Source organism: Muntiacus reevesi, chromosome 3 (genome assembly GCF_963930625.1).
Source record: "Muntiacus reevesi chromosome 3, mMunRee1.1, whole genome shotgun sequence".
Lineage (NCBI taxonomy): Eukaryota > Metazoa > Chordata > Mammalia > Artiodactyla > Cervidae > Muntiacus > Muntiacus reevesi.
The window spans coordinates 32,533,820-32,558,901 of NC_089251.1; the positions used below are offsets into that span (position 1 = coordinate 32,533,820).

Below are 25,082 nucleotides of genomic sequence, written 5' to 3' on the forward strand. Positions count from 1 at the left end.
GCTTCCCAGGTTGGTGCTAGTGGTAAAGAACCCACCTGCCAATGCAGAAGACATAAGAGATGTGGGTTCAATCCCTGGGTCAGGAAGATCCCCTGGAGGAGGGTATGGCAACCCACTCCAGTATTCTTGCCTGGAGAATCCTATAGATAGAGGAGCCTGACAGGCTACAGTCCTTAGGGTCGCAAAGAGTCAGGTTTTGGAATAAAATCAGTGACTCAAAGCATCATAAATGAGTAAAACCAATCCTGACCTTTTTGACTATGCCCACTGATAAGGATGTTCTCTGAATATGCTGCCCCAACTAGAGCAAAGGGAAAGACCATCATGGCCTATAGTATTTGCACTTTTTAAAAGCATGAGTTTCAACAACTGTGCTCAAATCCTTTCTTTTTGAGGGGACTCTCCTAGGAGGTCCAAGGTATCTCCCCATTCACACATACCCCTCGCTTTGTTATGTACATATACACATAGTACACGCACAGGCAGCAGGGACACTGTGGGGAAAGATGCCAGTGTGTCTCTCTTTTAGCAAAGACTAGCAGGGAAAACTCTAGGAATGAGGTGCTAATGAGGTTACTGGAGGAGGTGAGAATCATAATGAATGTCAACCATCACACAAGTCAACAGCAAGGGGGGACCAGGAGGGATGAGACATCTTGGTGATGCAGACCATTTGGAAATATGGAAATGTGTGGGAGGACACTGGTATAACAAAAGACATCCCTCCCATCACCAACCTGCTGGTCTCACCCAGTCACAGCTCTGGCATCTGGTACCTGGTGAGAGACACCTAGTTTAAATCAAGTTAGATTTAAGGTCTTTAAGCAAGAAGTGTCCCCTTGACACTTTAAAACTTAGTAATGCAATTATTTGTGTCTCTCTAACTCACTAGACTGAGTTTCTTTTCTTTTTTTTTTTTTTTTAATACTTTTTAAAAAAATATTTATTTATTTGGCTGTGCTGGGTTTTAGTTGTAGCATGTGGGATCTAGTTCCCTGACCAGGGACAGAACTCGAGAGCATGAAGTCTTTGCCACTGGACCACCAGGGAAGTCCCAAGACTGGGTTTCTTGAGAGCAAGTCCTGTGTCCTTTCAGAGTTGTCTCCAGTGCTTGACACTGGGAAGGAATGAAGTTATAGAATATTTCATGCACACAAATATTCATTTTTAAAAATATAGTCTCCAAAAACACCTTGGGCAGGGAGTTTAAGCAACCATGCTATATTATTATCCAAACACACCCGTCTAGGACTGGAGTGTTCCAAGGCCTTGGTAACCCCCAAAACACTGAAGATTTTCAGGTAACTGTGATGACAACACCCTCCAATCTGAAGCTGTAAGTCTGCAAGAGGGTTGGAGGGAGCTGATGATTCTATGCCAATCAGACCCATCAGTCGGGCCACTATTTACACTGAAGCCATTATTTACAGGATTGGTTTCTGGTGGGGGCTCTTTCTGGCTGGTAGCTGGCTGCCTTCTCTCTGTGTCCTCAAATGACCTTTCTTCTGGGCATAAGCACGGTTCACAGGGGTGAGAGTGGGTAGGGGAGAGAGGGAGAGCTCTCTGATATTTCATCTTATGAGGACACTAATCCTATTTGATCAGGGCCCCACCCTTATGACTTCATTTATCCTTAAAAACTTCCTGAAAGGCCCCATCTTCTAATATAGCCACTCTGGAAGTTAGAACTTCAGCACATGAATTTGGGAGGAGACAAACATTCAATTCATAACTGCTCTAAACAGGATGGTCTGGCTTTCAAACCCCACTCTGTTATAAGCCAGCTATATGACCTTGAAGAAGTTCCTTTAACTTTTCTAAGCATCAGTTTCTTTGTGGTAAAACTGGGGGCAATAATAGTATCTATCTCAGGGCATTGTAAGGATCAAAGAAGATAATGTATATGGTGGGCATTGGGAAGGGTCCAGAATATAGTAGATGTTTGCTAATTGTTAAGATCATTATTAGAATCCTCTAAATTCTGAGAAAGAGTTTCCTCTAAGGTAGTCCTAGAAGTCTAGTCCAGTCTGGAGTTCCAGGACTAAAGTAGGTTTCTGTGAATGGGATCCCCCAAGCAGAGAGGCTGCAGGACTCCCCGGATTTGTGGGAGCCCAGCCTCTTCAGAGCCTGGTTAGCCTTCAGGGATTTCCAACGAAGAAGTGGAAAAGGATAAGGTGAGTCATGGTGGCAGTCCAGATGTTCTAGAGAAGGATTTAGTGTTACAGCTGTCGGGAGCAGGTCTTTTTTTCATCTCCTCACATAGTCAGGATGGCAGAGGGAGGGACTGAGCCCACTGGACATTAGTGAAGGGTCATGTTGGATTCTTTCTGGCTTCTTGTAGCTTAAAAAACCTTCTTAACACAACTTTTTAGATTTTAAAGGGTAATACAAGTTTAATGTATAAAATCTGAAAAGTATAAAAAACTGTCAAGAACATAAAAATCATCTGAAACCCTTCTACCCAGAGTAACTCTGATAACCTTCCCTGTAAGTCCCAGACCCCGGAGTTGTATGACCTCTGATGGGTTACCTGTTATTTCAAAACCTCTATTACCTTCTCTTAAAATAGGTCTAATACTTCCCGCCTTGTTCTTACTTCTTGGGGTTGCTGTGTGAATTAAATTCCAGGCACAAAGTGTTAGCTTACTAAGAGCCTTGTTACTATTGTTACTATTGAAGAAGACTCTCTTGGCTTATGATGATTCCAGCATCACAGCTCAGACAAGAAAGCCCAGTAAATCATTCTTAACATCATTCTTCCAGGGTCTCCACCCTCCAGGTGTGTGCTATGAGTATGTGTTTTGGATTAATAAGCAAATCAATATTCTCATTTACCATGCTGACATAATGACTGTGCAGCAATTTCCCATCATAAATATTCCTATTTTCCATCTTACTTAAAGTTCTTTTCAAAGGTGAGGATTATATATTTGCACAGAGGGTTGTGTGTGTCTTATCACCATTATTTCTTGCTGAGAACTTGCATCTCTCCTTTTGTGGCCACTTCTGGTCTTGGAAGGAAGAAATTGCATCTCTGAAGGCTTTCAAGGCTTCCTTTGGCCAGAAAGGTTTTGTTCATCACCTAAGAACCAAATTCATTTCCTGATTATTGTGCATTAAATTAAAATTCTAGCTTTCAGATTTTAGGACAAAAGTTCTCCTGGCATATGTCAGCTTTATTCCAGCTTCAAACAACAGGCTTATTGCTGTGACAGTCCTGGTCTCCCCGTCCCTCTGGCCTCCCGGATTCCTCCCCTCTGCCTCTTCCCAGTTCCTTCCACACTAGGGGAGGGATCCCTTCTCCCCAAAGGTCAGAATGATGCCTGACAGGGACCCCATGTTCATGGGAGACAATGTAAGGAAAGGAGGCTTACTCCCAGCCACCTGTCTTATTTCCCAGCATCTCCCAGCAGCAGACCCCAATGGACCAGCCTCTCCTAACTGCAAGAGGACCTGACAGTCTAAGCTGAATTCAGACTGCAAACTTTCTTGGTGTGGAGATACCATGCACTCCAGCCTGGTCAATTTGACAAAAAACCAAAATAAACAAACAAAAAAAAACTGCCCAGCCAAGTGAGTTCAGGAGAGCAGGCTAAGCTCTCCAACTGGCTGACTTATTTCCTTACAAGAGTTATTCCTTCAACAGATTGTAAGACCTTTACATGCTGGGACACAGGCTTCCTGTACTTTGGCTGGTGGCAGGCAAAATAAAATGATGAGGATGAGAGATAGAGTGACGCTTTCTTTGCTCTGTTCACGGTGATGTGCTGTATTGGAAGAGGGATGAAAGTTGAACATTATCCTATATACAGAGTTGCCAAATGTCCCAGACAACACATGTGGAATTGGCCTACTGCTTTAAACCATTTGATTGTTGCACAAGTATCAATAGAGGCAGCCATTCATTCATTTTTTTTCACAGTTTGAATTTCCTGTACTGGATGCTGGGGGTGAGGACTGGGCAGATACAGTGCTCATTACTATGCCTTTGACTTTGAGGACTTAGTCCAGAGGTGGAGACAGAGTCCAGTGCCATGAAGTCAGTGAAGGTACAGAGGGAGTCAGGGAAGGCTTCTCAGAAGAGGGGACAATTGATTGGATCCTTAAGAATAAGTTTACTGAGTAAAAATGTTGGCTTTCTTTGAGCCCACAATGTCGTTGCAGTGTCATTGTGGGAGGGAGGTATATCTCCCTCTGCTTGGTCAGATTTATATTTTCTAAATCTAAATGAAAATCATTTCTATTCAGATATGGTATGGTCAAGAGAGTTGCCAAAATCGACCTGCATTAAACATGTGGATCAATTAGGGGAGAACTGATGTCTTTACTATGTTAAGTCTTCCGATCCATGAACATGGAATGTCTCTCCACTTATTTAGATCTTTGATTTCTTTCACCAGCATTTTGTACTTTTCAGCATACAAATCCTATATGTATTTTTAGATTTATGCCTAAGTATTTCAATTTTCTTGAGCATCTATGTGTTCATTGCTAGTATATAGAAAAACAATAGGTTTTTGTATGTTGATCTTATACCTTGTGACCTTGCTGAATTCACTTATTTGTTCTAGGAGATTTTTTTGTAGATTCTTTGGGATTTTCTGCATAGCCCCTATCACGTCACCTGCAAATAAGAACAACTTTTTTATTTTCAATTGATACATCTTTCATTTCATTTTCTTTTGTCATAATGCTAGCTAGGACTTTCTCTATTGAATAATAGTGGTAAGAGTAGACATCCTTGGCTTATTCCCAGTTTAGTGAGGAAAATGTTCAGTCTTTTGTCATTAATTCTGATACTAGCTACAGGTTTTTTGTTGATGTTCTTTATCAACTTGAGGAAGTTAACTTCTATTCCTACTTTCCTGAGAGTCTTCATCATGAATGGGTGTTGTATTTTGTCAAGTGCTTTTTCTGTATCAATTGATATGATTGTGTGATTTTTCTTCTTTAGCCTGTTAATATGGTGGATTACACGATTGATTTTCAAAAATTGAGCAAGCTTTGCATCCCTGGAGGTAATCCTATTTACATGGGTGAGGTTTTTTAATTCTTTTACATACTGCTAAATTCTGTTTGCTGAGGTTTGTTAGAAATTTTTGTATCTACATTCATTAGAGATCTCACTTTAGAGGTTTTATTTATTTATTTATTTTTGGTACTGTCTTTGTCTATCTTTGGTATCAGGGTAATACTGACTTCATAAAATGACTTGGGAAGGTTTCCTTCTCTATTTTCTGGAAGGGATTGGTGTTAATTCTTTAAGTGTATGGTAGAGGTCTGTGGCTTTTGAAAAATGGATTCTGGGGGCACAGCCTGAACCAAATAAAGCTGAGTCTTCAGGGGTGGAGCTTGAGCATGGATGCTTTTCAAAAGCTCCTCAGATGAGTTTACCAATATGCAGTCAGCTAGGGAGCTTCAGTGTGGTAGTGGACTTCTTGATGCAAACACAGGAGGGTGAACTGCAGCAGAATCCATCTGAAGAATGGCATGAATTAAACAGCTGTGAGGCTTGGAGAATTTGGTCCTCTGAGACACGCCCCAGGAGCTTCCGATATCTCCAGAACCATATATGGTTTAGTGGGGGCATTCCTCATGTAAGACCTCTGGGTTTGACTTGGCTAGTTAGTAGCCATAAATTCCTTAATAGCAATTTCAGTTTTCTCATCTGTGAAATGCCACTTCTTGGACTGTTGTAGTAATAAAATAAGAACCCAGGTCTCCCACATTGGAGGTGGATTCTTTACAGTCTGAGCCACCAAGGAAGCCCAAAATGAGACAAGAGATATGAAAACTCTTTACAACCCCCACAACATCTTGAGAAGCTGAAAACTGATGTTTCTTTGGGTTCTCAGTTCAGTTCAGTTCAGTCGCTCAGTCACGTCCGATTCTTTGTGACCCCATGAATCGCGTTTGGGTTCTAGCTTTACCTTAATTGCCGCAGTGTCCTGATTCCCAAGTAGTCCTGCTGTGAGGTTAGCGAGAGGCCTGTGACCCCAGCTGGCTGTAGGACCCGTGTCCTCAAGCTATGGAGAAATTTCTTCCCCATCCCTGCTCCCTCAACTCTGCACGTTGATTTTGGGCTCTCACAGGAAGGGGAGGGAACTTGGTGACCATGAAAAGGGACTTTGACCAATGCCCCCCTCTCACCTTTCACAGGAACATGCTTGCCAATTCAGCCAGTGTGCGGATTCTCATCAAGGGAGGCAAGGTTGTGAATGATGACTGCACCCACGAGGCTGATGTCTACATCGAGAATGGCATCATCCAGCAGGTGGGCCGTGAACTCATGATCCCTGGAGGGGCCAAGGTGATTGATGCCACGGGGAAGCTGGTGATCCCTGGAGGCATCGACACCAGCACCCACTTCCACCAGACCTTCATGAATGCCACGTGCGTGGACGACTTCTACCATGGGACCAAGGTAATGCTTCTGGGTGTTGAAGGTGCTTCCTCGGTGGCTTCCTCTGTTTCCTGGCCTGCTCCAGGCTAGACTCTCATGAACAGGGTGCTCCCACTGTATTGCTCAAAGAAGAAATTTGGCCTTGAAAGGGGCCACTGTGGCAACTAAAACAGGAAATTTGGGGCTAAATGTCATAGATTTCCATGATTATGGAAAAAGGAGGCATTTAGGCCCATTTTGCCAATCTTATCACTTAAATGAGGTACCGAGGCCAGGAACTGATTTTATTTTTGTGTTCTTATGTCGTGTAGTGCCAGTCTAGAGGAAGAGAATTAGTTTTGTTTGTTATTGTGCATGTATGTGGGTGGTGGGGGGAAAGGGGTTGGCCTAATGGACTCCTTTATGTATGATAAGCTAAATTAATTTCCCCCAAGTTGTGAAAAATAGATATGCTTCTTCTAGATGATTTTAATGGTAGAAATTATGAAACAGACATAGTTAGCTATCTTTGATTATCTTTCGAAGCTTGTTATTTTTAAAAACAGCTTGGAAACCACTGGTGGTGGGCCCTCTTTCCAGAGTGAATTATCATGGACAATATTTAAAATTTACTGAGCTGGGCTGGAGCTACTTCAATGCAAAATACAACAATTCAGACCTGTGAAACAAATAAATCAGGACAAATTACATTTTCTCAACAGCATCGCAAATATGCTTTTTCATCACTTGTCTGTGCTCCAGAATCCTGTCATTGCTGTCATCTCTGCATTGTAATTATCTGTCACATGCAAGCTTCTTTCTGAAGCTCAGACTATGGGCTTCTTAAGGGCAAGCCCTGACCGTATTCTTCTGTGTTTCTAGAGCCTGACCCTGACCTAGAATTAGAGTAGCTGACCAGTAAATGTTGTTGAATGAATAAGTGATTGATATTTATCCATGTGGGTCTCTACATTCAACTGTGCGTCAGATTCGCCTATGAAGATTTTTTTCAAATGCAGAATTGAATCAGAATCTCAAGGGCCAGAAGTCCCTGGCCTTGGCAGCAGCCCTTTGTACAGTCTGATCTATAAAGGACTTAGCCACTAATGCTCCTTGGATAAAAGGAGTCCACTGGCCACTGGCCCAGTGGCTACGGTCCTATGTCCTACTTTGGCCCACTGCCACAAATCCCCAGTGGCCCTGTACCCTAAAATCTCACCTCTGTTCTCTCTGGGGTCCTCAGGGAGCCCCTCTCCCATGCTCAGTGCTCTCTCTGGGATCCACATTCCTGCTGCCTTCAGTGCTCCTCCTGCTGGAGGTCCCCAAACCCACCCTGAAGAGCCAGGTTGGGGCAGGCAGAGGCTGGCCTTGGAGTTGCAACATTGCAGACTAGCCTCACCTCAGGCAGGTTGCCCTGAAGATCTTCCTGAGCATGTGCCTCCTTCCCAGTCCTGGAACAGCAGATCAGACCCCTGACGGCTGAGATGTGACGAGTCACTTTGGCCATGGCCCAGCCTGTGCTGAGGCAAGGATGATATCCCAGACCACAGCTGCCCACTGGAGCCAAGCCCAGGAAAGAGAGGTGTTTTGTGAACCCTGCCTAGTTTCTCCTCTGAGAATTACTCTGGGGCCCTGCAGGTGATGCCTGACTCGTGATATGGGGAGCCCCATCCTCATACACACTAGCAGGGTCCTCTCAAGGGTACCCAGGTGGCAGACAGGGCCTTTCTGAAGTGAGTGAGCACTTTCAACTCATCATGTCCATGCACTTGAGCCCTGCCAGGCCAGGCCTGCTTTGTTTATGGTAAATTTTTAAATTTTTTTTAAGTTTTTTTTTGCTGCACTGAGTCTTTGTTGCTGTGTGTGGGCTTTCTCTGTTTTTGCAAGTGGGGGCTACTCTCTGGTTGTGGTGCCCAGGCTTCTCGTTGCGGTGGCTTCTCTTGCTGGGGAGCACGGGGTCTAGATGCACAGCTTTCAGGAGTTATGGCACGTGGCAGTTGTGGTGCATGGGCTTAGTTGCCCTGCAGAATGTGGAATCTTCCTGGACCAGGGATCGAACTCATATCCCCTGCATTGGCAGGCAGGTTCTTAACCACTGGACCACCAGAAAGCCCTCCAGATATTTTTATTCAAGTGTAGCAGACATATAGAGAAGTGCACAGATTCTAAGTACAAAGAATTGTCACAACTGAATACACCCTTGTGAACAGCACCCAAATCAAGAAACCAAACATTGCCAGCACCCAGAATTCCCCCTTGTGTCCCCTCCCCAGTCACTACTCCTCACCAAGGAGAACCACTATCCTGACTTCTAATACCATAGTCTTTTTGTTTTGTAAATAACAGCTTAATTGAGATATACACGCCATACAATTTACCTGTTTAAAGTGCAGATGTCAGTGGTTTTCTGTGTATTCACCAGGTTGGTTTTGACTGTGCTTTATGTAAATGACTCAGGCAGTCTGTCCCCTTGTGTTAGCTTCCTTTGCTCAGTATTATTTTTGTGAAATTAACCCATGTTGTTGCACATCATACTTACTTCACTTTCATTGCTTGCTAGTATTCTACTATACAAAAGCCCATGTAGTTAGTACCCAGCCATTCCACCATCAACAAGGTCATTAGTTTGGGGCTATTAAAAATGCTATGGCTGTGAATGTTGTGTACATATCATTCAGCAAACCTATGTACATTTTTGCTGGGCATGTTCCTGGGAGTTGAAAGTGCCGGGTCATAGAAGACACACATGTTTAGCTTTAGGAGATGCTGCCAAATCACTTTCCAATCTGGTTGTAACAATTGATACTCCCAGCAGGATTCTAAGAGAGGCCCCAGTACTTATCATCAGTATAACTCTGATTACCACACCAATGCATGCCAAGGTCTATTCCGCAGTGTGTACCAAAAATTGTGTGTGGGGTGCTGCCTTGCTCCAAAATTGTAGCTTGCTGGTTACTGTCCCCCCTCCCTCCCCCTCCTTGAGAAATCTTTACTCCAGAGTCAGATGCCATGCTGTCACTGCGCTGCCTACCAGCCTCTTGGACGGCAGGCTGGCCTTCTTTGTCTTCTTTGCCTCATTGTCATCTGCCAGGGCCTCATTAGCCAGGAGTGATGAGTTTTCATCTGAGAGCCTGCAGCTCTTTATGGCTGGTGAAGACCTTTGCACGTGCATCTTTGCACAAGGCGGTGGGTAACTTTTGATCTTTTCCAAGCTTCTCATCCATGGAAGCAGCTGCCTCTGGAAAAACATATAAAAACCCCTGTGTGATTTAAAGGTCCCGCTTCTCCCAGTTCTTGCAGGTTCAGGCACCCCCAATCCATGCCAGGTGTTAGTTATAGGAAATGTTAGGCCCATAGACCCCAAGCCAGTCTGACTGCTTGTGTTACCTAAACTGGGCCTTTGTTATAACCACCCCCTAAGCAAGATCAGACTTTTTGCATGTTTCTCCTTGTGCCCCAGCTCGTATTTAGTGTCTGTTTCATAACACAGCCCCTGACCCATTCCTCCCCAGACCCCTTCAGGAGACCCTGCCCAGAGTCCTTCCTCAGACATCCCAGCCTCTTAAGACCTGGCTTCCTGCCCTGGTCCTCACTCCCCTCCACTCTTGGATTGCTCCTCCCTTTTGGTACACCTGCAGCTGGATTTTTTGGCTTCCTCTTACCTCTAATTCCTGGCAGTCTCCTAGGGCAAGAAGTGCTCTCAGAGACAATGCTGATCTCTGGATGTGTAGATTTAATTATTAATACAGCCTGTGGCACTCAAGCCGAGCCTGTGCACCCTGGTAGATCGTCAGTGACCTACTTCGTACCTTCTGAGAAAGGTAGCAGTTGATTCGCTGTAAGCAGCTGGGTTTATAATAGAATAACAGCCCCAAGGAAAAGCTCTCCTGTGTGATTAGCCTATAGAGAAAGAGAGATCAAGTTGCACCTTTTAGTTCTTGTATGACAGATCTGCAGGGCCTTGAACTCTGCACCCCCTGAGCTATTGCATGCTTGTCAATTTGGCGGCAGCAGCCAGGGCTGGGAAAACAAAACAGTTGAAATGCTGGCTTTTCTGCGAGCATCTGGGACTCCATTGTACTAGGTCTAAAGGGATTTCTCTAGCACTTCTTTAACAAATGCTTTGCCCGCCTCTGCTTCTGTTAGAGGCTGTGGCAGGCTCTGCCTGGCTCCCCAGCCTCGGCCCCCCCTTGCTCACAGCCCGCTCACTTGATCCTCTTGATCCTGCTGTCCGCCTCCTCCACACCCTCCCCACCTGCAGGCCCCGCCCTCTCAGAGGCCCAGGACCCCCTGCTTGTTAAAAATGCTCCCTCTGAAGAAGGTTATCTCCTTGGGGAGCCCAGGACAGGAGGGGAGGGAGGAGAGCCAGTGACACCAATTGTGTTAACAAAGGTATAGGATTTCACTTGGGTCATGGGGGTCTTTTATTATTATTCTGCTTAGCCTACTTATACATTATATTTACTCTTTTGTGTGAATTTAATATTACATAAGCAGAATGTTACTGCAGGCCATTGGGCTCCGCCCCACCAATGGCTCTCCATGGTCTGGTGGGAATATCAGAATCAGGCTTTTTCAACTACAGGCACAGCCCCTTCACTAAGACAGTGATAAAGGGGGCAGCCATGGACAATCGGAAAAAACTTCCTGGATGCCTTTTCTGCCTCTCACTCCTCCAAAGATACATTAAGAACTACTGTCCAGGCCAATGGTTTTCAACCTTTGAAAGCAAATGACAGTAAAACTACTTGGGAAATTTTTTTAAAAATATATGTCCAGGCCCCTCCCCTGTGCTGCCCCCACCCTTCACCCCAGACTAATTAAATCAATGTCTTTAGGTCTGCCTCTTCCCCCATCAGTATGTTTTTTGAAGCATCCTTGATGATTCTAACACTCGTGTGTGGATTATTAAGGAACTTTCTCGGCTGTTTTGAATGGCATGTTGTCCTGGCTGTTAGCCCTGTTGCCCATCTAACCCTCACCTTATGTGTCAGGCTGATACCTGAATCACCATGGAAAGCCTGAGCCTGCCTCGACTCACCCTTCCCAGTGTTATTTATTTGTTTCTCTCCTTCTAGTTACATTATAGGGTCCCATGATTAGGCTCCCAAACCCTAGCCTGGGGCCTAGAACCCCTGTACTTGCTAAGCGTCCCTTGTGCTGTGTTCTGCCCTCCTGTCTGTACCCCAGGAGGCAGCATCAGTGAGCTGGGAGCTGGCCATGGTCAAGTATTATCACTGGAAGTCCAGCTGGGCCTGTCCCTTTTCTTTGAGGACCCAGAATCTCCCTCTTGTCTGTGCCAGAGCCATCTGGTCACAGAGACTGCCTCCCACAAACTAAAAATCTGCAGCAGCAGGATATCTATTCTTGTAGTCAAACCACAAGGGGAGCCAAGTCCTAACTGGACAAGTGCTTGGCCAGCATGGACTCAGCCTAGCTGATGTTCGGTGGCACAGGCTAGAATGGCCTCTCACGTCCTCCCCCCAGTGTAAGGTCCTGACCCTCTCCCCTCCTCCCACTGCAGAGGACTAAACCTGTCAGAGTCCTGAGATATGACATGCTAGAACATAAATAAATTCCCTTTGGCGTCCAGCCTGCCAGCATTCTTACCAAGCAGCCCATTTATCCATTGGGCAGACTGTTTTTACTATTATGCCATTGAAGCTTGCTCCTTTGGAATTAAACCTTTACATGCTGCTCACTTCCTTTCTTCTTAACTCCAGTATTCTGTCCTTTTCTGTTTAATTCTAGCTAAAATGTCTTTCCAGTCTTTTAGCTGTGCAGTAATAGTTCCTGTTTATTGAGATCCAGACTCATACAGTCTTGCTTATTAATTGATGTTCCCAAGTTCACTTTATTCCTCTAAAAAGCTGGAGAGACCTTAGAAATCTACCTTAGAAATCTTAGAAGTCTCCCACCCTGGTATTATAGGGAGAGAGAATGAAGGAGTTGCCCCAAGTCCAAGACGTAGTTGGACCAGGATGTAAGTTTCTTAGTCTGAGGCCCTTTTTACCCTATCAATCAGGGACTCCTGAAACCCCAGATCTAGTCAGTCACCCCTTTCAGACAGCCTAGGACCTCTCTGTGGGCTGCATGCAAATAGTTAACTCGACAGTGTATGACTCCAAACTTGCCTGGACCAGATAAAGGCATCACAGAACCGACGCATCAGGCAGACCATGGTGTGAGATTTCTGCCTCTCTGAGATGGTGGCTTTATTAACATGCCACTGTCCCTAGAGGAGTAACATTGATGCCAATGCCTTAGAGCTGACTGTTTTTACCATCTGCAAACAGTCGTTGTGAGGATTAAACAAGATGATGCATGAAAAACACCTCACCCAGTCTCTGGCACAGAGGACATGCACGGTAAATGTCAGTCCCCAGGCTGTGACTGCCTGCTTCCACCCGAGGCCTGGCCTTGGCTCTCTCTGGTCCCTTGGGTTAGTTGATCCAACCACTTGGGCTTTGCAGAGAGACTGTTCTACTGTCCATGTAGTGCCCATGCTGCCTGTGTCCCCGGTTTAACCAACAGTGTCATGTCCTGCTTGAGAGCTTGCAGTGGTTCCCTGCTATCTGGTCTGGAATCCTGGATCTTCACTCTGGACGGCTTTCCCATCTGACCTTCCTCTCCATTCAGTCCTCACTCCCAACATGTGCCCATTCACCGGGAAAGGGGTTTTCTTAGCCCTCTCCCCTATGGACATCCCATGCTCCCTGCTGCTACCCCTTCCCGCCCATCCACAGATAAACCTTCACCACCTGCCAAGCTCGTGTCACGTCCTTCCTCCAGCTAATTCAGCTCCAGGAATCCACTTTTTTCTCCCCAGCTGAAATAATGGGTTATCCTGGGGCTTTCTAATTGCTTCCCATGTAATGTTTGTCTCTTAACTGATTTGAAAACTTTGAGGGGCAGAGACCACAATTTATATCTAACTCGTGAGTCACCACAGACTTATTTAGATTTAAACATGGAGTAGATGCTCAAGAAATAGATGAATGTCAGCATAGAATGGCAGTTGTGAGCACAGACTCAGATAGACACACCGGAGCCTGAGTTTGAATTTCAGCTCCACATTTACTGGCTGTGTGATTTGGACAAGTTAATCTGTGTCTCTGTTTCCTGGAAAGTGGAGATGATGATAATACTTTATGGGTGTTATTACTGGTAAAAAATTTAAAATAGTACTTCATAGTTCCCTGGTGCTCCAGGGTTTAGGACTCAGCGCTTTCACTGCCGTGGCCTGGATTCAGCCCCTGGTCAGGGAACTGAGATCCCACAAGCTGCCTGGCCAAAAATAAAAAATGAACAGAATAAAAAATATATTTAAAAGATAGTACTTGGTGCTTACTAAGCACTATATGACTGTTTGTTAGATAGATTCTGCCGATTGAGGACGAACCCCTGGAAAATCCATTTGTACAGTCTCCTCAGGAGCTGTTAGACATCAACTAGGAACTTAAGAAAAACTGGTTTCCGTCTCTATAGTCAGGGTTGACTCTGTGTTGCAGATTTCAAATGCAGCCTATATAGTACTGGTAATGACTTTTAGATCATTTTCTCTCTCCTTTCTTTCTCTTAGAAACAGAGACAGCCACTCATAAACTCAGCAGGTAGCAGACGCTATTTAAAGATGTCCTGCTTCCAATCAGGTATCTCCTGTTAGGAAAATTAGCTGATGACTTTCATTCTAACATCTACATTAACTGGCAGGCCAACACGTAGGCCAGGTGACCCTTCTTAGAACAAATATGGGAGAGGAGATCTATCGTTTCTTACACATTTTTACATCTAGTTTAGGAAGAAATCTCCTATGGTGACCAAGCAACTCCTCAATTCCTAGAATAAGAGTGTTTGCAAAGAATTGATCTATACAGAGAGACTGTTGCTTTTTAAAATCTTTGGGTCAAGAATAGAGATAAATATATCCTTTGTTATTAAACCCACGCATCTTGGAAACCGTTCATACCTCATACAGGTTCTGCTTTTATACTCTCATGCTCTGGGGTTTAAAAAAAGATCAAGAAAAATACATCATGTATTGTATGTATACTTTAGTGATGCTATAGTACATGAATGCTCTTTTTCTTTTTCCTTTTTTCTTTTCTTAAAGCTTGCATATTTTGTAATATTTTAAGAAATATTTGAATATGGTATTATAGAATGGTTCAAAAATCTCAGTGGGAAATATCTCTTCTCCCAACCCTCACTGAGGTTGCCTCCAATCTGAAGTTGCCATATGTCTACGTTGAAGGTCAGGTGCATGTCTTAGAATGGTCCATTGGCAGGTAGAAATGTGTGTAGACACCACATTTTTCCCCTTGGTTGTTTCTGCCTCATTTTTCTGTAAGCCTATCCCTGCCACCAATACCTTTTTCTCTCCTTCAGATCCTTTTTTTTCTTCTTGTTAATTAAAAGTTAGGAGCTATAAGATCCCTAATTAGTGACTATATGAGGATAAAGCTGTAGGCCAACTATTATTAAGAACTTTCTCACTTACCAATGTTTATCTCTTACACTATACACACACTCACACACTTAGACACTCTCACATACTCTCACACAGTATCACACTCACACACTCACTGTCACATACACACATATGAACTCACTCGTACACACTTTTAGAGTTGGAAGTGCCATTGCAGATTAGTGAATTCATCGTCTAATCTATAAATAACTTTCTGCTTTAGATTTCAACTCTCTACAGTGGTCTCAATATTTAAAAATAAAATTAAACTTGATATATGTTGGTGAACTTTGTTCTTGGTAAGAGTATGTATAGAATGAAGAAGATCATGATTGGGTAACCCAGGAAGCCACTTTAAAAAAAAAAAGGCAGGGAGACGCAGATTCGATTCCCTATCCAAGAAGATCCCACCTGCCACAGGGCAACTAAGCTTACTGGCTACAACGATTGAGCCTGTGCTCTAGATCCTGGAAGCCATAACTGCTAAGCCCACGTGCCGCAACTACTGAAACCCGTGTGCCCAAGAGCCCATGCTCCGCAACAAGAGAAGCCACCACAATGAGAAGCCCTCTCACTGCAACTATAGAAAGTCCCTGCTCACTGCAACTAGAGAAAAGCCCACCCAGCAACGAATACCCAGCACAGCCATAAATAAATAAATAAAACTTTTAAAAAGAGAACTAATGGCGAATATACCTTGATTCCTTTCCCACTTAAAAAAATATCCGATAGAAAAATTCTTTTTAAAAAATAAAAAAATTTTTTTATATTTTAAAAGTGTTTAACATTTTTTTCTCCAACAACTTGATTAAGGTATAGTTGACATACAGTAAGTTACATATGTGTTTTTGGCCATGCCTCGAAGCATGTGGGATCTTATTTCCCCAACTAAGGATAGAACCCATTCCCCTTGCATTGGAACCTCAGAGTCTTAACCACTGGACCACCAGGGAAGTCCCCACACATTTTTAAAATGTATACTTTGATATGTTTTGACATATGTATATACTGTAAAGCCATCACTATTAATATAATAAACATATCCATCACCCCCAAAAGTTTCTTCGTGTCTTTTATAATCCTTTCCTGCTCCAAGTAACTATTGATCTGTTTTTTGTCTCTATAGATTAATTTGCGTTTTTAATATTTATATATAAATGGAATACTACAGTATGTATTTCTTCTTTGGTCTGGTTTCTTTGACTTAGCATTATTAAGTTTTTGGCTATTACAGATAAAGCTACTGTGAATATCTGTATCTGTATGTTTGTGTCAACACTGGGGCTTCCCTGGTGGCTCAGAGGGTAAAGTGTCTGCCTGCAATGCGGGAAACTCGGGTTCGTTTCCTGGGTCGGGAAGATCCCCTGGAGAAGGAAATAGCAACCCACTCCAGTACCCTTGCCAGGAAAATCCCATGGACGGAGAAGCCTGGTAGGCTACAGTCCATGGGGTCGCAAAGAGCGACACGACTGAGCGACTTCACTTTCACCTTATGCTCACTATTCCTTGTGTAATTACCTAGAAGTGGGATGCCTAGAATATATGGTCAGTATACATTTAGCTTTTTAAGAATTGCCAAACCGGTTTCCAAAGCGGCTGTAACATTTTCTGTTCCTTCCACATTTTGTCATCACTGAGTTATGGTCAGTCTTTCTCGTTTTAGCCTTTCTAACAGATGTATCAGTGGTAGTTCACTGTAGTTTTATTTTTTTTTTTTTTTTTTAAATATTATTTTATTAGTTGGAGGCCAATCACTTTACAACATTTCAGTGGGTTTTGTCATACATTGACATGAATCAGCCATGTAGTTACACGTATTCCCCATCCCGATCCCCCCTCCCACTTCACTGTAGTTTTAAATTGCATTTCCCTAGTGTTGCATGTCTTTACATGTGCTTGTTTACCCTCCGTCTGTCTTTGGTGAAGCATTTGCGTATTTTCCCTATGTTTTGAGTCATTGGGTCTTTTTTTATGAAATGTAAAGAATAGGTAAATATTTTTTTTCTTTCTGAGTTTAGTTGTTCAGTCATGTCCTACTCTTTGTGACCCGATGAACACTAGCCCACCAGGCTCTTCTGTCCATGAGGGATTCTCCAGGAAAGAATACTTGAGTTGCCATTTCCTCCTCCAGGGGATCTTCCCAATTCAGGGACTGAACCCAGGTCTCCCACATTGCAGGTGGATTCTTTACTGTCTGAGCTACCAGGGAAGCCCAAATATTTTTTTCTTTCTAGTTTTATTGAAATATAGTTGATATAAGCACTGTATGAGTTTAAGATGTATAGAATAATGATTTGATTTGTATATGGCATGAAATGATTACCCCCAATAAGTTTTGTAAATATCCATCATCCCATATGTTAATAAATACAAAATAAAAGAAAAATTTTTTTCCTTGTGATGAGAATTCTCAGGATTTACTCTCTTAACAGCTTTCACTTATAATATTCAGCAGGGTTAGTTATATTTATCATGTTGGACATTACATCCCTGGGCTTCCCAGGTGATGCAGTGGTAAAGAATCCACCTGCCGATGAAGGAGACTCAAGAGATGTGAGTTGGCTCCCTAGGTCAGGAAGATACCCTGGAGGAGGAAATGGCAACCCACTCCAGTGGGTTGCCTGGGAAATCCCATGGACAGAGAAGCATGCAGGGCTACAGTTCATGGGGTCACAAAGAGTTGGACACCACTGAGCGACTGAGCACAAATATTTGCACAACATTACAACCCTAGTACTTATTTACCTTATAACTAAAAAATATTGTATGCTTCACAAGTCCGTGTGTCATCCTTGTGTGGGGACCATGCTAATCTCTATATTGTTCCAAGTTTACTGTTGCTGAAGTGAGCACTGTGTGGCTTCATTTTTTGTTTATTTTTAATTGGAGGATAGTAGTTTTACAGACCGTTTCTGCCACACATTAACATGAATCAGCCATAGGGGTACATATGACCCCTCCCTCTGGAACCGCCACCACTCCACCTCCCACCTCATGTTTGTCTTCTTTTTATTGGGTTGTCAGAGTTGTTTAAACATTCTAGCTACAAGTCGTTTGTTGGGTATATTTTTTGCAAATATCTTCTCTCAGGCTTTCCTCTTGATTTTCTTAACACTGCCATTGGAAGAGCAAAAGTTTTCATTTTGAAGTCAGTTTATAGATTTTTTCTTTCATGGTTTGATTTTTGTGTTGTAACTGAGAAATTTTTTGCAAAATCCAAGGTCATTAAGATTTCCTTCTATGTTTTCTTTTAGAAGTTTTATAATACTAGCTTTTACATTTAGGTCTGTGATACATTTTAAGTTAGTTTTTAAATATGATATTCAGTTTTTCACATATGGCTATCCAATTTTTCCAGCATCATTTGTTAAAAAGATCATCCCATGTCAAAAATCAGTTGACCATATAAGTGTGGGTCTATTTTAGCACTCTTTTTTCTATTCTTCTGATCTATTAATCCATCTTTATACCAATATGACATATTATAGTTTTACAAGTCTTGAAAGCCAGTAGTACATTTTCCAACTTGCCCTTTATTATTATTATTGCTTTATTACTTTATTGCCCTTTATAATTATTATTATTACTAATATTTAAACATTTTATTTATTTATTTGGCTGTGTCCAGTCTTCATTACAGCACACAGGATCCTCAAACTTCCTGTGACATGTGGAATCTTTTAGTTGCAGCAGTCGAACTGTTAGTTGGGGCATGTAGGATCTATTTCCCCAAGCAGCAACCAAACCCTCAGGTCTTCTGCATTGAGAATGCAAAGTCTTAGCCACTGGACCACCAGGGAAGTCCCTGTCCTTTTTCAAAGTTGTTTTGGCTATTCTATCTCCTTGGAAGCAAACTTTTTTGGTGCCAGCTATAAACTAAAAACTTAAGAGAACTGTAAAACTGAGTGCATTAACTGAGCACTTGATAAACATTTTCAGCCCTTAGCATGGTCCCTTTCTAAAAGTAAATAATTTTCTCTAAATTTTTCTAGTTGTTTGGAGAGAAAAAAATCTGTGATATGTGTGTGTGTGTGTGTGTGTGTGTGTGTGCTGAAAGAAACTTTATTGGGTGCTGGGGGTTCAGATGAGGTTCATAAGGATGTTGTCTTCTGTGGTACTTGGCTACATATTGATCTTGATATATTATCTTCACAAGATCCAGATCTTTTTGTACAATAAATTGTGATGATGTCATAGGGAAGAGTTTACTCTGCTCCTTCTTGCTCCCTCTTTGTCTTACATTTAGAGTCAGCAGAGAAGAGACACAGACTAGACTAGGCTAAAACTTCCACGGGCTGAAGTTCTATCCATTTAGCTGTTGCCACTCTCAACCTTTTTCTCTGTCAGGTTTCCAAGCTGTTTGGTACCCTTGTTATCACCAGGCCTAGGCTGTAGCTCTTTCCTGGTGTGCTGCCCTGACTCTCACTTTGCCAGTCTTAAGAAGCTGCATTTTATTTTATTTTTTATTATTTTTTGGCTGCACTGTGCAGCCCGAAGGATCTTTGTTCCCCAACCAAGGATTGAACCCACACTCCCTGCGTTGGAAGCACGGAGTCTTAACCACTGGACCACCAGGGAAGTCTCCTGCCAGGCTTAAGATAACTAGAGCACATATCTGGGCAAGCAGTCAAGCTCTTAATCTCTAAGTCCCAGATTTAGCAGCCCATCAAAGAGTCTATTTTTCCTGCTGTGTGGAAAATACAATGTTCAGAATGGAGGCTGGTGGAGCCTCTGGTGGGTTTGGGGCTCCCAGACCCCCAGCTGGCCCCTGGCTGTGCCTGGCTGTCCGTGAGACCTTGCAGCTAAGCTTCCAGCCCGTCCCCTCCAGTAGGGCTGGTCTGAGCTGTCAGTTCAGCACTTCTGCATTCCTTACACCCTTTTCACGATCTTTAAAGTCTCCCACAGGCAGGCCTTCTTTTCCTTCCTTTCCAGGTGGGGAAGCTGAGTCTCAGGGAGTGAAATACCGTGCCAAGCTTTACGTACAGCCATGGGTCTTGGTACCTCCCCAGCCTTGACCCCAGCCCACATTCCCCAACACCAGTGACCAGGGCAGCCTCCCTCAGCAGTTTGACACTGTTATCACTGAAATTTGGGACCAAAATGAAGACTTGCCAACACTGGAGTAGATGAGGGAAGAAGAGCAAATGGGGTTACATGTGGTTTATTTCTGGACTGATGATAAACCCCTCCTCTCCGGCATCTGTGGGCAACCTGGGCTTTTAATAAAGATGGTCATGCCCTGCTTGCCTGTAAGCTTCCCCCCTTTGGGTTCGGAAGGGGCTTTGCTAAGGAGGAGGATGACAAAAGGCGTCTCTGGGCTCTATTTTAGAACGGTTTTCCAAGGCCCCTTGCCTTCTCAGAAGCTGGCAGCCACTTTCTCTCTGCCACATAACTCCCTCTGAGAATCGTCTCCGGTCTCCATGGTAACTGCATGTCGGGAGACAGCCTGCTCTGTTCTGTGGCTTTGTATTAAACACAATGAATTTAAATCGGGTGCTCGGCAGTGAAGATAATCATTCTGGATTAGAGAGATGCCTGGAGCTCCTCGTTTCATAATTTTAGAAGTTGGCACAATTCTCAGCTTTCGGCCTTGTAATTCAAGCCCAAGCCCCACCTACCCCTCTGTTTCTAAACTGCAGTTAGATCCAATTTCACTTGGGCTTTCCTCCATCCTTTAACAGAGGAATCTTGGAGTCTGGGAGCCCCACAGTCATGTGGGGATCGTGTGAAGAGACGTGGGACTCCAGAGACAGATGGACACTCATTCCATCTGGCTGCGTGATTTCCTCTGAGCCCATTTTTCTTACCTATAAAATGAGAAGAGTAAGCTCTACCCTACAGAATCATATATTTTTAAAAAATTTTTATTGTGATAAAAAAAATATATATATATATGGGTCTTCCCTGGTGGCACTAGTGATCAATCCACTTGCAGTGCAGGAGATGCAGAAGACTCAGGTTTGATCCCTGGGTCAGGAAGATCCTCTGGAGGAGGAAATGGCAAGCCACTTCAATATTCCTGCCTGGAGAATTCCATGGACAGAGGAGCCTGGCAGGTCACAGTTCATGAAGCCACAAAGAGTTGGTCTCGACTAAGCACACACACAAGATACATATAACATAAGATTTCTCATTTTAACCATTTTAAGTGTATAGCTCAGTGACATTAAGTACATCCACAATGTTGTCACCACAATAATCCATCTCCAGAACTTTTCCATCGTTTCCAACTGAAACTCTGTACTCAGTAAATACTAATTTCCATTCTCCCCACTCCTCCCAGCCCCTGGAAAACACCATTTTACTTTCTATCTCTATGAAGTTGATTACTCCAACTTCATAAAAGTGGGATCGTACAGTTTTTGCCCATTTGTGAATGGCTTATTTCACAGAGCATAATGTCCTCAAGATTGAACCATGTTGTAGCATGAGTCATGATTTCCTTCTTTTTTAAGGCTGGATAACATCCACTTCCACTTTATGTATGTACCACATTTTGTTTATCCATTCATCTGTCGATTGACACTTGGTTGCTTCCGCATTTTGGCTATTATGAAAAATACTGCTATGAACATGGGTATACAGATATCTGAGTCCTTGCTTTCAATTATAGAGTCATTTTGAGGACCAAATAAGATAGTAAATATTAAGAACATTGCACAAAGCAGGCTGTCAGGAAATGTTCATTTCACTCCTGAAAGTGAGTTCAGCCTGGGTGCTATCTGCCACAGGGGTCCAATGGCTTCTGTGGGGGGGGTCACCTTGTGCTAGCAGGCTGCTTCTCTGTGCCTGGGACCTATGAATCTGTTGAGCCTGGGAAATTAATATAATTCATTTCAGGATTTAAAGGGCCTGTCTTACCTATGGAAATGTGTGTTGTTTCATGAAGAAAACCATATATGTTTTTACATTTCTCCCACCATTTGGTATTCATATATTCCTGATTACAAAGTGAGAAAATGTTATGGCTGATGTATATAATTCCCTATCTCTGGTCTATTTTAAGTATAGCCTCTGGGAGACCCTGAATCTGCAGTGGGATTGCCGCAGGCTATGAGGCTTTGCCCTTAGTTACTATTGGTTGGTATCAGATCTATTCTCCACGTTACCCAAGAGTATGAGATTTGGACTAAAAATACCTAGATCCGAGTCTTGTTTCATCTATCAAAAACTGAGATGGTGGAAACATCTGAACAACGCAGTGTTTGTGAAGATTAGGTGAGGGCAGCCTTCGCTGTGCAGGTGACTCTCCTCGTGCGCTTCTTGGGGGCCAGGTTGCTATCTTGGTCTGCATCCCTCCAGCAGAGTTTCTCTACTGGGGATTACTCTCTTGCTGCCTGGGGCCCCTCCAGGAATGAGAATCCCAGAGCCGAGGAAGCATCTTTCTCTGCCGGGTCCTCTGAAGTTAACCTTTCCAGATTCGGCCGGAGCTTCTGCCACCAGCCCTGGAGAGGGCTGGCACCTCTTTGTCTTCAGGAATTTGCAACAGAAAGGAAGGGGGAGCAATGCACAGCCTCCTGACCGGTGCCTGACCCAACTGTTCCCCGCAGCTCAGCGATCGGGTCTGCTCTCTATTGATGGGGCTGAAGGGGGGAGGGGATGTGGGATTTCACACTGAATCTTGGAACTTTCTCTCGGCAGGCCTGTTCTTGCTTGCAGCTGGTTGTTTTGTGAGCCCAGGGCCTACCTGTGGAGCAGGAGCCAGGCCGGCTTAAATCGGGCTTCCCGAATGGATATGCCCACTGTCCTTGAGACCTACAGGTTACCCTGCTCTGCTCACCCCTGAGAGCCTGAGTTTCCTGCGAGGGCATCTTAACTTCTAGGGCAGCTCACCTCTGCTTGAAGCCAGTGAGCCAGAAAGATGCTTGCTTTGGTGACACGGTTTTCTTGGCTTCCATAACTCCATGCCAGCCTGCCCTTCCTCCTTCCTCTTGGCTCTCCTCCCCGTGGTCTTGTCTTTGTCTAACTCCTCTCCTCCGTGGTCGCCTCTCAGGATCCTATCCCAGAATGCCTTCTCCTCTTCCCCACCTTCTCTCCCCAGGTGATTTGTTACTGATGACTCCCACGTCTGCAGCTACATCTTAGGCACCTCTGCGCACCTGCCCGAAACTCAGCACGTCCACCACAATCCCACTCCTCTACTGGGGACCCCTCCTCCTGGGAATGGCACCCTCATCGTCCCAGCCCAGAGCCCACTTGCTCAAAACCACAGGACTCCTCAGACCCAGGTCCGCCAGGCTCCAGAGTTCAGGTCACTTCCGGAGCCTCCTGCCTCCACACACTATCAGCCAATAGAAACGTATCTTGAACAAACGCAAAAATTCAAATGCCACTCTCAGCCCCAACCTGACTCTGCTCTGGGACCCCTCCCTGGATTTGGCTGTGCTGGACCTCACCTGGACCCCTTTGTTGGCCGTCCCTGGCCCCTGGGTGCCCACTCCCTTGGCAATCCCAGCCTGCTTTCTCTGTGCCTGCTCCTGACTTCACAGAACTGGCCCTCGAACATGGCATGTTCAGTTCAGCCTCTCGTTGATTCTGTAGTGAATTTCCCATATGCTTTTCTTTTCCTCCATCTTGGCTCAGACCAACACTTCTAATTTTCCCAGAACTTTCCCTCCATTTTACTAAGAAGTCTGGGACCAAGGGCCTGGACACCCTCAGCTCCCCTCCATGTCACCTCGGATCACCTCCTCCTCTATCGACCTCCCTCTAGAACAGATGGGGAGAGACGTCCTTCCCAGTCTAATAGAAGTGCAACCCTCAGTTTCCTCATCTGAACAATGGGGATAATACATGGATTTCACAGGACTGTTGTGAAAAACAAGCACAGAGCATGTGCGCAGTGGATATTGGTTATAATTAGCGATTTTCACTTCTGCTCCAGTGTCTCAGTCAGCTATACCTTAAGATGTCTAAAAACTCTCTTCTTGGAGAAGGAAATGGCAACCCACTCCACTCCAGTACTCTTGCCTGGAGAATCCCATGGACAGAGGAGCCTGGTAGGCTACAGTTCATGGGGTGGCAAAGAGTTGGACACAACTGAGTGACTTAACTTTCTTTCTTTCTTTTCCATTTGAAGTCCTGGCAGTCCAACACATACTTTGCTTACAGCACTTCTCAATCCGATCACTAAATTTTCAGCGAAATACTTGATCTGTATTTTGATTTCATAAAATTTATAATAGAAAAAGTAGATCCATATACCCAAATTGTTCCAAACACACTTGAAAGTTTTCCCATAGCTGAATGAGGATGGCTTTTAAATTTCAATTAATTTAAAGGAAATAAAATGAAAAAATTTGTTCCCTAGGTAAAAAAAAAATAAATAAATAAAAACTCTCTTCTGTCCTAAATTTGGTGGCTCCTCTCCTGATACTATTTTTTCAGCCATACGGTCATAAAACCTCCCATTATTTACATCACATCCTCTTCTGTCATTAAACCTAGCTGCCGCTTCTTCCGAGAAATGGGTTTCACATATGACCTTCATCCCAATCCCCAAGTTGAGGTTCATCATCTAAGCCCTGCAGTTGAGTTTGCACTGCATAGTCAGAGTCATGTTATGGAGTCTGATTTTCATGTTCTCTCTCTTCCCAGAAGCCTGCCGTGACTACAGACATGTCCAAGGATGGGGGTGACCAGAGTCCTTTCTGTAAATGTGCTCCTAAACCCCCACACTCCCGAAGCCCCTCATCACCACCACCTCCACAACACACTTTGCTGACCGATGGAGTCCAAGGTCACCAAGGTCCACCCACTTTGGTCATAATCAGTCCTGCCTCAACCAAACCAGCCAGGTGTTTTCTCTGTCCTCCAGCAGTGTCCCTGGCTCTGCCCACATCATTCCCTGCCCCCACCTCCTGCCCGCTTCCAGCCTTCAGCCTGCCCACCCTACTGTGTCCTCCCCTCCCCTTGTTTTTTGTTGAACTTGATGATGCTGTCACCATTGAGGAAAGTTATCTTGTGCTGTTTTGTACTCTCGTTATTTTGAAGTCATTTCTATTAGAAATGAACCTTTTTGTCTTATTTGGTTTGCTAACTGTACTTGTTATTTCTCACGGAAGCATCTTAAGGTAGCTATATTTCTCCCTTCTGGAGCATCTGATACACTTAACATGGTGTACACATTTGTGTTGCCCAGAAATTATGCTTAGTGATCATTAACTATAATAGTTATAATAGTAGTGTAAATCACTTGTATTTACTGGACTCCTACTATGTGCGGGTACC

At 43.9% G+C, this 25,082-nt stretch overlaps 1 protein-coding gene and 1 pseudogene across 1 annotated transcript in view; one reads left to right on the plus strand and one right to left on the minus strand.

Moving 5' to 3' along the window:
- Nucleotides 1–25,082, plus strand: part of DPYSL5 (dihydropyrimidinase like 5) — an 84,377-nt gene that overhangs the window by 30,222 nt on the left and 29,073 nt on the right. The window contains exon 2 of the mRNA XM_065927215.1: nt 6,160–6,424. Within this exon, the coding sequence (XP_065783287.1) occupies nt 6,164–6,424 (261 nt within the window). The 5' untranslated portion in view covers nt 6,160–6,163. The remainder of the gene's footprint in view (nt 1–6,159; nt 6,425–25,082) is intronic.
- On the minus strand, nt 17,608–17,707 carry LOC136165730 (U6 spliceosomal RNA; annotated as a pseudogene).